At 39.5% G+C, this 14,203-nt stretch overlaps 2 protein-coding genes across 2 annotated transcripts in view; both read right to left on the minus strand.

Moving 5' to 3' along the window:
• Nucleotides 1–3,107: 3,107 nt before the first annotated feature.
• On the minus strand, nt 3,108–5,144 carry LOC143099959 (SPEG neighbor protein-like). Its single transcript, XM_076262865.1, has 4 exons — nt 5,038–5,144; nt 4,486–4,793; nt 4,247–4,388; nt 3,108–3,246 (listed from the first exon to the last, which is right to left on the minus strand). Exons 1-4 carry the CDS (start codon nt 5,142–5,144, stop codon nt 3,108–3,110), a joined length of 696 nt encoding a protein of 231 aa, XP_076118980.1.
• A 1,485-nt stretch (nt 5,145–6,629) lies between these two features.
• Nucleotides 6,630–14,203, minus strand: part of spegb (striated muscle enriched protein kinase b) — a 69,284-nt gene continuing 61,710 nt past the window's right edge. Inside the window, exons 37-41 of the mRNA XM_076262866.1 lie at nt 13,630–13,869; nt 13,222–13,445; nt 12,494–12,569; nt 10,431–10,589; nt 6,630–9,926 (exon numbers count right to left, since the gene is read on the minus strand). Of these exons, the coding sequence (XP_076118981.1) occupies nt 9,698–9,926; nt 10,431–10,589; nt 12,494–12,569; nt 13,222–13,445; nt 13,630–13,869 (928 nt within the window). The 3' untranslated portion in view covers nt 6,630–9,697. The remainder of the gene's footprint in view (nt 9,927–10,430; nt 10,590–12,493; nt 12,570–13,221; nt 13,446–13,629; nt 13,870–14,203) is intronic.

The following is a 14,203-nucleotide window of genomic DNA, read 5'->3' on the forward strand; positions in this document are numbered from 1 at the left end:
AACTTGACGGTTTCAAGGCGCCCGCATCTCTTAAAGCGGCAATGAATTCTAGAGAAACTGGTAGGCTACTAGTCTAATGAGTTGAAAGCAGGAAATAAAACTGGCTCAGAGCTGTTTTTATTCAATAATTGTTGCATGTAGGCTAAAATGAGTAAAATATAGGCTCACAGTTATTCCTTTCTTTAATTTCACTCTGTCTTACTTTATAAGCAGATGGTGCTTCTATAGTTACAGCTCTTTGGCTGAGGACTGTAGAAACGCTATCAGGTCCGCAGTAAACCTGACAGACCTTTCACCAGACCACTCTTGGTATATTCAAGATCAGCCAGGACACTAGCCATCAGTACTTTTATTATGTGTAAATATATGGCCACAGATGCATGCAGCAAAACAGTCCAGACCTACTGACCTAAAATCTCACATCTCTAAAATTAGTATTGATACAAATACAGCTATAAAATTTGAACTTGATGACAACTAGGTCAGTAATGCACAGTTTAATGTTGTCATGTGCCTTCCTTCATGACCTTGACCTATCAACGTCAATTTTATGTGACGCACATGAGGCAGAAACATAATACAGATTGGCCATAACAATCTTTATGAGTTAATTCCACATCCAGTAAATGCTGTGTTATCATTTTATTAGAAGATACTGCAAGCGATAGTTTGACTTTAGCTGGCTGACTGCAGTCTGTTGACCGACTTTCATAAATAAAGCCCCTGGGCTATTAGTAGGCAACTAGATGAATATACAAAATTGTCTCTCTGAATAAATGGATCTAGGCCTTCACATAAATATGTGTCCCTACATTAAATGGAGGAGGTCTTTCACTAAAATTAGCAGGAAGCCCAAACACTCTTGGGGTGTCTTGAATGTTTTAATATCGTAGATAAAATATCATATATGCCTATTTCCATTTGGAATCAGTCATATTATAATATACGAAACGGAACCAAGAGACAAGTAAGGAATAGCCAAGGGACAGTGTTGCAATGAGAGATGGCCTCTCCATTGGACAGTGTTTTGCAATGAGATGGTCTTTCCAAAGGATAATGTTTTGCAGCGAGGGACAACCTACATCAGAGTCTAATTTGATTCCAGGACACCAGGAATATACATTTTCAACATAGAACAGAGTTTCATTGTCATTGTCGTCATCATGACAAATGTTAGTGAACTTAGAAACACTCAAAAATGTGAGTTACAAGCCACAATGTGCTACAAGCCACAATCATCTCCAGCTTCTTGCAGACAGATACAGTTGAGATGTGTCCATTTGCCTATATTTTGTGAAGAGTTGTTATTTTAAGAGAGATGTCTTGTTTCACTCAGCACAAACTCATTATTTATCAAGTTTTTCACTTGTGTTTTCATGGTCAACTATGAGAGAACTTGGTAGGCTATCCTCAGGTGGGGCCCACATTTGTTACTTAAACTGTGCACATAGGCCTGTATTACATAAATTATGCTTAGTGTATTTAACTATTGGTATCAGTATTTTATACAGAACTATTCCTAAATATGTTTGACATCTAGAAATATCTATGTAAAAATGGATCGTCACTATAATCTGTTTGAGCTTGTTATTTTGTACAGACACAAGTCGAGCCATCCCTGAGACATGCGTTGCCCGTTTAAATTCAGCAAAATCCACCACGCAAACAAAGTTAAAAAGATCTCTCGGCCTGAGGATGTAGGCTACTTTTCCTGTCAACGCAGTTTTACTAAATTAATTGCAAATTACAAATAACAGTCTTATTTCGGATGTGATAAGGTTCCAAAGGAGACTATGTAGTCTTGTCTGTAAAGTTGTTCAACAATGGCAAAAACTTTTGGCAAAATTCTTTGCGAAGTTTTCACTGGCAAGGAACTCCCAATTCGGGGAGCCTTAAAACCGACTAGTAGAGAATGGAGGATAGGGAGAGTCTTCAAAGTTCTCGTACTCTGTGAAGTTGACTAGAAAGTTTTCATCATTGGTATTCAGACCACACCACTCTCAAAATACTTGGCGTTACATTTATCCACATATTTAGGCCTACTACTAAGATATAGTTCAGCTCATCGTATAGCTATCTGGCTTTATTGCGAACTGATTTAACCGCACTGAAGTGAGGTAGAAGATGTTGCACATAATATAGCCTAGTGTGTAAATCCTCAGACTGTTTGTTATTCACTCGAGCTGATTGTACTTGGATACCCCTGGTATTCGGACGTTTGTCTAAGATGAACCCTCAACTCTATTCTACGTGCACGTAAAGGACTCAAATGACGTCGACCTAGCAATTACACTAAGGGCAGTGTTCACACTTGAGGATTTGTGGACACAGAGTTAATAACCTAATTATACACTATTGATAACTCAAGGCTAGCCTACATATAATTCTGAATTAGCCTAAATTGTTTGGCTAGCCTACTGGTATTTAGGCCTACCTCTCATCTTCATGTGAATAGAATCGCAATTTAAAAGCGAGGAAAGTAGGCTAGCCATCCAAGTAAATTAATTGACATTTTTTTTATCATTCCAAATATTGTTTTTACAAAGTGTAATACACGTGTTATCTAGTTAAAGCAATGCATTGAGGGGTATTCTCGTTCATATTCTTCAATCACAAACTTAAATCTTACTGACAATGCTTTATTTGTTGGTATTTGTATGGTTTATGTGTTTTGTTTACCTGTTAGATAGCCTACCCTCACATACAGAATATAGAGTAAATTGTAGGCCTAGCTAAAGAACAACTTTGCTTGAAGTGAAATGCACGTGTTGCAACAATTTTCATTTTTATGTGCAGTCAACAATGAACATATGAGTGATTCTACAATGTAAATGGTGTCATTGGCAGTACAATAAGGCTTTAAGTGGGCCGTAAACACAGAAAGTGGAAGGAGATGCATCATTAAAAGCACCAGTACATCTGTGTCACATCCATGTCACATACTATAAACAGCATGATCATCACAGGTTGCCATTATATATAATCCTGCATTATTTGCACCAATTTGAAATGTGCCTGATCTTAAACATAAACTGAAATTTGTTGTCAGGAGCCAAGAACAGAAAAGACAGAAGAGAAGAGTTGAAGTCCAAGCACACATCATGTCCTCACAGGATGTCAACACGAGCAAAGGACTGGTCAGTGCCCAAATTGTTTTCCACAAAGACCTCATATTTTCCAGCATCTGAACGCTGTGCGTTTTTTATGGTCAGGATGGTGTTGGTGTCCCCGATGTCATAGAATATTCTGTGAACACACAGAACACACAAACATATTGTTGTGAATTGCAGGCAAAATCAATGAAATTGCAGCTGTGTTGTTTTGATTAAGTAAACATAAATCCATTAACAACAAACCATCTGCATTTCCACTGATATGACCATGAAAACAAAATACAAAAAAAAAAAAAAGATTCCACTGAAATAAAGATATCCAGTTTTGGACCCAAACGTTTCATGTATGCATCACACAGTAGGGTGTAATCCTTTGGACAGTAAATGTTAAAGTTAAAGGACATGCTGTGAGTGTGCTGGAACACTTGCTTTCCTGGAAACTGTCCAGTTCAGGGAGCAGAGGCCATGTGTGTGTTCCGCTTATGCGCTTGACCAACCAGCTCACTCCTCAGCTCCACCCAGTTTCAACCCATGGTTTGCACGTTTCTCATACTCTGCTAAGTATGCCACAATGTCCTAAAGGCTAATGGGCTAACCGGCAGGCACACTGAAAGGCTGCATGGCAGATATACACTACTCACAAAAAGTTAGGGATATTCGGCTTTCGGGTGAAATTTCAGGATGAACCTAAAATCCACTATAACCTTTACAGGTGAACTTAATGTGACCTTCACTAAACTTTTGAATGTGCATGTCCAACAGTTCAATGTTACAGTACTTTATGCACTGAAACATTAAATTTCACCCGAAAGCCAGATATCCCTATCTTTTTGTGAGTAGTGTATCGTCTATCTGTTAACCCATGTTTACTAATATGAATTAGGTATTTGCTATATATTCAGTCATGTAGATGCTTTTGTCCAAAGTGCATCAGAGTACACATTTTTAAAGCTGCCTCTGCCTTTAAACTTAGCTACAGGGCCTCAAACAAACCAAAATGAGTAAGGGGTAGTGCAGAGGAACATGCATAGCCAGCTGACAGCAGGATTGTTAATTTACAATCTACATATGTCTCAAAACATTGGTGGAGACTCTTAATGATCCAGAGCAATTAGTGATGCCATGGCGCTTACCTGTCATCCTCCTCAATATCTTCACCATCCTTGAGCCAACCGACATCTGGAGGCGGCTCCCCAGCAATATCTGCCTTGAGCACCACTGTGGTCCCTTTCTTGGCTTTTACACTATCCGGGCCTTTAGTTACCTTAGCAGGAACTGTAGAGGTGAAAAAGATGTTACAGCCTCAGCCTTATGTCCTTGGGTTTTGTTCTGAAATACTGCGATGACAGACCACAACATTTGCTGAGCTCACCCTCTATTAAAATACAAGCAGATCCAGACGTCACGCCAAAGGGGTTCTTGATGGTCACTGTGTATTTGCCCAAGTCGGCCAAGACACCATCACGTACCACCAGTGCCACCACGTCCAGGTCCTCAAACACATATCGGTACTTGGGTCCGTCTTTCAGCTCTGCTCCATCTTTCGACCAGACAATGAAGGGGTCAGGGAAAGCGCTGACCCGACACTCCAGCTTGGCTGCGCTGCCTTCCAGAAGAACAACGTCCTTCAGCTCCTGCAAGAACTTAGGGGGGCCTTTCTCCCTAAGCTCCTTACGTGATCTGGGCATAGGCATTAATCAAAACATGGGGTGATGGGATGCAAGTAGTATAATTTCCATAGACCACTGACCATGGTGCGGTGTCATTAGACAAAACTAAAACTGAAAACATTTTTTCAGCTTTTGCAACTCAGAACAGAAAGCTATTCCTTAGAAGATTTTTTGGAACACCACCCATTTTTTCCTATCATTCTATTATTTTCATATATGAACAAATTATGCGTAACTATATAGATGTGGTTTACCTATGGCCTCGGTATGAAGCCTGGATCCGAATAGCTGCCTCCTGGACCTGAGGGTCCTTTATGTCAAGAGTGCATCCAGGAGGGGGTGCAGCCTTGGCCTTGGACATCTAGTGGACACACACACACACACACACGCCACGGGAGGTAGATACTGTGTGAGACTAGGAGTGCTGAGAGACCATCTGTCATTCACTAATATGAGTCTTGGGCTCATCAGTGTTCCATTTAATCCATCTTGAAAACCAGTGTGATAACAGCACAAGGCAAATTTTAATTTATCATGATAAATGTTACACAGCATGAAAATAACTGTTTTAACTAATCCTGCTTTAATAAATTGGCTACATTATAAAAAATAAATGTAAAGGAACTATTCAAAAGCCCTCACATCTCATAACCATTGGTAAAAACTATTAATTAAAATATTTTTTTTTTATGAGAAACAAAGCTCTTTTCACTAATCTGTACTGTAAAGTACAATGTCATCAGGCCAAAACCACTTACCCTGGAGAGGTTATCTTAGATGTCGACTCACCCAGAAAGATGGAGAGTGAGTGTGTCCACCCCTCTGACCAGAACTTTATAAATGGGGGGCCACGCCTGGGCCACCCTTGGTCAGACGGTGGAGGAGGCCTGCCAAATTCCAAGATGGCATTTTTCCCCATCTTTGGACCTTGGTTTCTTTGGGGCCTGCTCTGGTGTGGCCTGACTGATAAAAGATGAGCTCCAAATGCGGCCGAGGAGCCGGGCCGGGCCTTATATAGCCTTCCTTCATCAAATGCCCCCGAGGACGGGCAGGAGAGTGAGGTCTAATGGTGAGTAATTGGGGGTTTGGGCCGGAGGCTCAGGGTGTGGTAGGGGCGGAGGTGAAACGTGAGTGCTCCCTGATGAGCAAAGTATGTCAGGTGGGCACCTCAGGGAAACCCAGGGTAGATTTGGGTTGGCCCTAAATGACCATGGGCTATGCATGAGCTAATGGTCCACTCGGGGATGCTTAAAACCAGTTGTGCTCAGTTCATATGGAACTGTCACTGGAAAGACTGCCTCATTGCTCCTGTTTAGTTTTTATCCATGCGGCCGAGGCCCTTCTCATGCAATCTTTTATCTTTGACATGAAGCCTAAAGTAAGTTTTACAACAGTAAGTATGTATCTTGGGTCATGCTTAATCTCCCCAACAAATTAACACCAGATACTCTGAATTTGTCCATGAGCAAATGTATGTAGGTAGACCCTGAGCAATCAGACTCCAAAAGACCTCTTACTTTTAAAGAGATGACATAACATGATTATTTGATGCTTGTTTTTGGCAACATTTAAAGACCATCATCACACACATCAGCAACAAAATAATAAAGAGTGTCATAAGAATAACACATTTCACAGTTGAAATGGATCGTACCATAAACTGTTAATCTAATGTCATTTAATTTGGGGCAATACATCATTGTATAAAGTCTGTACACTTCATTGCTCTGTTCATATGATCATAATCCAATTTAAAGGTGAATGATTAAATTAGAAAAAAACACATCAGTAATGAAACGTAAGTGTATATTTCTTAAGTGTATAACTTGATAAAGGTTGAGTTTATTTAATGGATGGTAATGTTTTTCAACACTCATTTCACACTACTGCAAAATAACCAAATAACTTCCACATGTGCCACTGTGTTAGTGCAACATTATGCAATCCAGAAATAAAAGCTTTATTCAGATTCACATTAAAGGGGTTGTTTAGCATGATAAAGGAACAAAAAAATCACACACAAAAATAAATAATACAAAACCATATTCACAACCACAAACTCTTGATTGGGCATTTGAGTGATACATTATTTTATTTATTGTTTCATCAGCCATACTGTTCACTTCAGAGAATTCTAGCTATTAGTTAGATATAACTTTACACCCATTTGCTTGTCTCATTCAATAAATTACAAGTCATGAAAAAATGCACTGAAACTAAAATGTGTGACGGTGTGCTTGTAATTTGCGTTCACCGTCTGGACATCGCAGTATACTGTATCAGAACATTGCTGCATTACAGGGAATTCAATATGAACAGCTTTGGTATCACACAAACTGCTTTAGCTTCAGTCTAAGGATGGGATGAAGGATAGAAATGGTTCAGTGCACTCTCCTGGTCATTGCACAAGAAACTCTTAAAGGGGATGGAGTCAATGCCTATCAAACGTTGGAATAGAAAAAGAATATTAGTGAGAATATTAAAGAATATTAATCTGGTCTTCTTTGTAGTCTTGTCTTGTTTTTATCCCATCATGGTCTGATTGGATAACCTAACCACAATGTTTTCTCAACTCCTAATTTTGCCAAATATCTTTATAGTTTCAAAGCTGTTACTTGAAAATATTTTTATTTTGAAAATATATTATTATATATTTTCTCTCTGTAACACGGACAACTTCATTGGTATCAGAATTCAGTGGGATGGAAATAGATTGTTTTGAAATGTTCGCTTCAGTAAAGGGACACTTTAGTGGGCCGAGATATCAATTACATCTATTTGGGATTGACTTGAAAATCTCATTTACTTTACAGAAAAAATTTGTTGATTCATAAAATTGTAATGTTAACATACTCACTGAACCTACACATAAATAATACTAAAATGAAATAATCCCAAGGTTAAATTCATTCTTAAAAATTCTTGTGAATTACACATGAAAAGTATTATTTACTGCTTCATGACATTTTGGATTGAACAATTTCCAAAGACATCAATTTCACAATGTAAAATATGTTTAAGAATTCTGAGAACTTGCAAATTGTGTAAGTAACTATGAGAACTCTGTCAGGATGCCAGAAACACTTGCAATTCAACAGGTGCAATTAAACATTTGCTGGCATGGTTTAGATTTAATGAACAAATGTACAATATATTTAAATTAAATTATATTAATATATTAAGCTATGATTAAGGTAAAAGTGCAAGCATAACAGGAAAAGAATAACATGAAAAAAGATGCAATATTTGCTGTCTCTTTTCTTAACAGCAGGACAATGTGTGCACAGTCAAGAGAGGACATCCTGTTTATATTTGAAGTCCATGAAAGGGCTTTGAAATGACATTCAACAAAACAGCTGTTGTGACATGAACATGTTTATATGAAATGTGTCAATGTTTAAAAATGTGAAATTAAATGGGTGTCTTGCACCTGTGGGCTACAGACAAAAAACCCCATTTAACCACAACGCTGACTTTTGCAAACACTGTGTGTGGTCAATGTCCAGGCAACAATTTCTACATACACACACTGTCAGCAAAATTATTCATGTGTGTAGATTCAACATACTACAAGTCACATGAGGTTCACCTGTGAGTCAGCATCAACACAGCAACTCAGGCAGGGTCAAGACTGTGGGCAACCATTCAGAGACAGGACTGCTAATATCTTATACAACAATACCTCCAAACATAAAAAAAATTAAATAATTGAGGGATTTCTCATTTCCAATTTTTTTTGGCTAAATCAATTTACCGAAATGTTTTAATTTTTTTCAAGAACAGTGAGTTAGCTCCACTAACATTGTTATGTAAAAGACAACAACATTGTTTTCATTAGCACATAAAATGTTCATTCATCAGATTTTTTAAATCAGTTTTATGAAGCATTTAGCAAAGAAAAGAATGTTTCGGTGATTTTCATTTAACTTTCAGCAACCTTTTATGTAAGATGTGATGACGAACAAATGTCTTGACATCATTTTGACTAATTTTAGTCTCTAGCAGTACACTGTATTTAAGAGATCTTAACGGCCAAATGTCCCCTTACACAACTGCGAGAATTTAGAGTGCCCATTCATCGTAAGTCAACATTCAGTATTTAGATATGTCACTGCTATGACAATTACTTGTAATAAAATATCTTAAGGTCATAAAAACTATCAGAAAAAAAGATATACACCATGTTCTTCACAAATTGCAAGGCCCCCGCTCAACCTTAGGGGACAAAACAGAATTACACATTTACACATTTTCTTATGCTTTTGATTTTCTTGCAAATAGTCATCTACTTATTAGTGTTTTTCTTTTGATAAATGAGTTTGTGAGAAAATACTGTTACTGGGCTCTACCTTGATAGGTCCAGAAATCCCTCAAAGAAGGACACATCAACTGTGAACAGTTAGTAAAGCTTTGTCAAAAAAGTTGAGTGAATAGAAGAATGTCAAGAGAACCAGGGAGAAGGAAGGAGGCAGGGGTTAGGGTCAAGGACAAAGATCCAAGACAATGAACACTAAACCACTGAGCATGCTGCCAACCGCCAAAAGAGGTAAAAAAAGACATTGAGAGCCGGTGCGTTATTACTGTCCGGTTGTGTGAGATGCTGAGTTCTCAGTGTTCAGTGTTGCTTTCAGGGTCTCACCTCGGAGTGGACCTCTCGGTGGTGGAGTGAGCAGGAGCTGGGTACTTGGAGCCTGGCGCCCTCAAGCATGGTATGCTTACATTATTACATAAACAGGTGGCCCATCCAGGCTCTACCAGGACTGTCCTCCCCCCTGGGAGAGAGAGAAGGGGCCCTGGGGTGCCTCTCAGCCCAGCCAGCCTCCTTTGGGGGGACCCTGGCAGGCTTCTTTCTTGTGGGGGTGGGAGAGGGGGGCCCCCCGAGTCCCTCCTTCTGTGCAGATAAGTTGGAGGAGATCACTGGGTGACGGGAGTGGCGGGCGTAGTGGGGGTGGTGGGCGAGCTCTGGTAGGAGCGCAGGAGGACCTTGTGCTTGGTGGCCGCGCCGGTGCGGAGCTGCTGTTGCTGGACCAGGAGCTCCTTGAGGCGCGTGGTGGTGAAGGTGAGGGTCTGTCGCCGCAGACGCATCAGATAGGCATCCTGCAGCCAGGCGTTGTTGTAGCAGTCCTTAATCGTGGGTCGGGCCCTGGTGGAAAATACGAACACAACACAAGTGGAGGTGATACATATGGCCACAATGCTGGCCTACCAAGGGACCAGAAGTCAAAGTAAATTAGAATCATGTGTGTGTTTTTGTGTGTGTTCTGTAGCTACATGAAAGAGGGCTGATTTTCTTTTAACATATGATAAGCGTAGTTGAGAGGTCTGGCCTCTGTGTGTTGCCCCCTGAGTTCTTGGGAAAGGAATTTCACATCTTGTCTCAAGTAGAGTTTGGTTCCAAAATGCAATATCCTCCATTTTACTGAATTTTCATAAATCATTTTTGTACATTTTGTTTTCCAAGAAGAACTATAATTCGGTATTCGGTATTCACTACTTTTTAATGTTTTTAAAAATGGAGATATAGCGTTTTGGAACCAAACTCTTTATTTATTTATTAAATATTCACAAATAAAAAATATTCTGTGAGAAAACGTGGCACCTTTCAGATAAATATTTGTGTTTTAGACACTTAAAAAGTGTTACTGACCAAGGGTAGCTGCACAGAATCTTCTTGAGGAACAGAGAGGCACTTTGAGAAACATTCTGGTAGAGCTTGCCGAGGTCAAACTTAGCGGCCAGGATCCTGGCTTCTGTCTCGGCCTGATCAATCGGCATGTCGTCCGTAAAAGGCAACTTCCCACTGAGCCTAAACACATCAGATTACACATCAGATACAGTTATACAACTCCTATACAGTATATTCTACAGTTTTCATAAACTGTGTAAAATGCAAAAGAAACAGGGTATTCATGGTAAAGAAATACATATTTGAATTCTTCAGAGAGTCGCTAACAAGCGTTTGTCCAACCAGCTGTCACATTTTCAAAACTAAATACAGTTAGCACAGCATCGGTCTTTTGTGGCCATACCATTCACACATTTCATGTCGTTTTCACACGATATGCAGTCAGTGAACACATTTCCACAATGCTTACATTTTCTTAACAGACAAGCTATACCTCCCAACAAAATTATGGATTGTTTTTGCAGTATTTAAGAATGTTAACACACAGCATCCCACAATAGCAAAAACAATATTCCAAACCTTAGATACAGTATAAAAACCTCTGCTTCTGCAATGATATCAGTTCAAAAACAATATATCTCAGCTGATAATAAACAAACAATTGAATAATTGACACACAATTGATTTATGTTGGGTAAATTGGGCCAACCACAGCTGATTCCAGTCTGGCTTAGACTCAGTGGCAGGGGTTATTTTTTTCTATTACATTGACACGTATACAGTAAAAGGAGGACTTTGAGGAGTGATGTTTTTAGAAACAGAAACAGACAAACACTGTAATGTCTGGATGAGGAAGAGTAAGAGCAAGGGGCCCAGGGAGAAGAGCAGGCCAAGTGAGAGGAGCAGTGAGAGGAGCAGGAGCAGTGAGAGGAGCAGGGCCAGGGAGAAGATCAGGCCCAAAGAGAGGGCAAGGTAGAGGTGTAAGAATGCGTGGTGGTGGCATTCCAAAGGCTGCAAGAACTGTTGTCAGTGATAAAATTCGTGCCACTATCATTGACCATGTAATCAATGCGATGTTGATGAAAACATGTGGCCTAACCCTGAAGATCCTGAAGATCGCAGAGATTAGATACAGCAATTTTGTGCTTTTTTTAGTCCCCCCCCCTTTTTTTATCTGGTCTTTTTGCTGTTGTTTTTTTTGTTCAGAATGCTCTTGTGTGTTTCATGGATATTTTGTTGTTCACTGTAAGCAATACTGTAAAACTTTTTCTGTTCTGTCATACTGTAAACAGTATTTCTACTGTACCTCCTGTAGTAAACAGCAAAGGAAAAAATAAACTGATTTGCTTTTTACTGGAATGCTTTTGAATGTGAACATAACATGTGGACATACAGTTCCCAACCAAGACATTTAGTGTAAAAATTGCATGCAAATACCTGTAAAACTGAAACATAAAAGTCTATGCAGTTTTTGTAATGTCAACAATAGCCAGTATTTTGAAACCTGGTGTACTTTGATTGAATGCATGTACCTTGTGAAGTGAAAACAAGTGTCCTTCTTTGACAGAATAATTTCATTTTGAGTCAGATTTCCAGTGTTTTGGTAAAGTTAGTGTGTGCAGAGAAATATGTGTTAGTAATATATTTAACAAAATGTGTTTTTGAGAAGAAAATTATCCATTTGGCCAATTGTGTTTTCTAGGTGTGAGTCTGTGTTAAGAGTTTAGAAAAAGTATCTGAAGTATGGGTAAGCGCTTGTTAGCGATTGAAAAAAACTGTAAGAGTTTATGTGCCATCAAAATGATTTTGGAAACGTTATTTTAAGGTAAAAAAATCTTAAAATGGTTGTTTAAATGGGCCGTGGTGTTGACCAACATATTCATGAAGGATATTGACTGTGAAACAAACAACATGTGATGGTGGGACTGTGGTATCAACAAAAGATCCATTTGCTTTGAATCCTCTGAGATACATGTACTGCAGATGCTTTAGCAGCAGGAGAGCCAAGAAGAGGAAGAGGAAGAAGAAGAAGAAGAGGAGAAAGAAGAGAGGAGAGCGAGGGTGGCACTCGACTCAGTACTCACATGATGTAGGTTAGGACGCCTACACTCCAGATGTCAGCTGGCGGCCCCACCACATCCCCTTTCAGCATCTCAGGAGCTTTCACAGAGAGCAGCCCGGGATTCAAAGGAGCACAAATTACAGTGGAGAGATGAGAGGGAAAAGCATATGCCCCACAGGAGCAAAAAAAAAAAAAACAGATTTATGTAACGGAGAGAAAAGAGGAGAGAAATGACTGTTTAGTTAGGAAGGTGATGAACAAAAATGCCTTGTGAAATTGAAAGAAACATATTGTTGGGAAGATTTAGATTTAGAAAAGAACCATAAGCCTCAACATGTTTTGAGTGTACATTTTGAAATAGATAACTATGTACTGTGCTTGTTTGGAAAGAACCCATGTATATTTATAGTAATCCTAAAGCGTTCAACTGCATCTGTATTCTGACAATGGCATACATGAACGGTCCCTCATCCTTCTACATAGGATAAAACACACACACACAAACACACACACTGAATAAAACACATGTATAATCTTCCCCTCTTTCACACACACAAACACAAAATAGGCACGCATACACACTCACACACCAACATGTGTCCAACCATAAAAATAAAAAAAACAGATCCACATCTAAGACATTCGTAACACATTACAACCACATCAGTTAGGAAAATCAGATTCTTACACACAACAAACTATAAGTCCAACTACATAAGACACAGGCCATAATAAACCACTACTACTCACACATGTAGTCCAGGGTTCCCAGTGGTGGGTTGAACTGTTTCAGGAAGAGGGGGTTGAAGGTCTGAGCAGAGCCAAAGTCAATGATCTTCACCACGTTCATGTGCGTCACGATGATATTGTCTGGCTTGATGTCCAGGTGCAGGATTCGCCGATTATGAAGGTAGTCGAGACCCTGCAGTATCTGGACGACATAGGCCACCACATCGTCTTCAGAGTAGCGGAACCTGTTTAGCAAGCAAACAAACACTTCACTGTCAGAAATGTTGCATAAGAGAGACACAGAGCACAAGTGATCTGGTGCAAGATACAGCTGAATCTTGTGTGTACAAAGCACAGGCCCAGACTAAGGGACAGTATTCATTCATTGTGGACTGTCACAACAGAACACTTTGGTGCCTCCTTACTGACCTGTCGATGAGGCTGTGGAGGATCTCCTTCCCCACACAACACTCGGAGATGAGGACCAGGTAGCGTGGTGTGACGTAGGCCTCGTGCAGGGCCATGATCTTGTCGTGGTGGAGGGACTTGAGGATGTCGTACTCCTGGAGCACAGACTTCTTGTTCTCTGGCTCGTACGGCACAATTTTGGCCATGAAGAGGTTGCCAGTGGCATTCTCCCGGCACTCTCGGATCACGCCAAACCTACCCCTGTGAGGCGATTGGAAATAAAAACAGTGACCTTTTCAACACCTGCATCCTTATGACTTCAATAAGCTACACTTGTTTTTAGACTCTTTTGTGCAAGCTCCTGAACCTAAGAAAACACATGAATGTTGTTTGCGAATTAAGTTGCTTTTAAAGTAGGGAGCATTTATACTTATACAGAAGATGTTTTTCAGAAGAGCAACACCATAGAAGATAATATAATGTAAATGTAATATTATTTGTAATATATAGTTATATTGTAATACATATATATATATATATATATATATATATATATATATATATATATATATATATTTAAATGGTATATGCTGTC

This window comes from Alosa pseudoharengus, unplaced genomic scaffold (genome assembly GCF_046254945.1).
Source record: "Alosa pseudoharengus isolate Yale_2024_CS ecotype anadromous, Long Island Sound unplaced genomic scaffold, YU_APseudo_1.1 YU_APseudo_1.1_scf_3, whole genome shotgun sequence".
In the NCBI taxonomy this organism is placed as follows: domain Eukaryota; kingdom Metazoa; phylum Chordata; class Actinopteri; order Clupeiformes; family Clupeidae; genus Alosa; species Alosa pseudoharengus.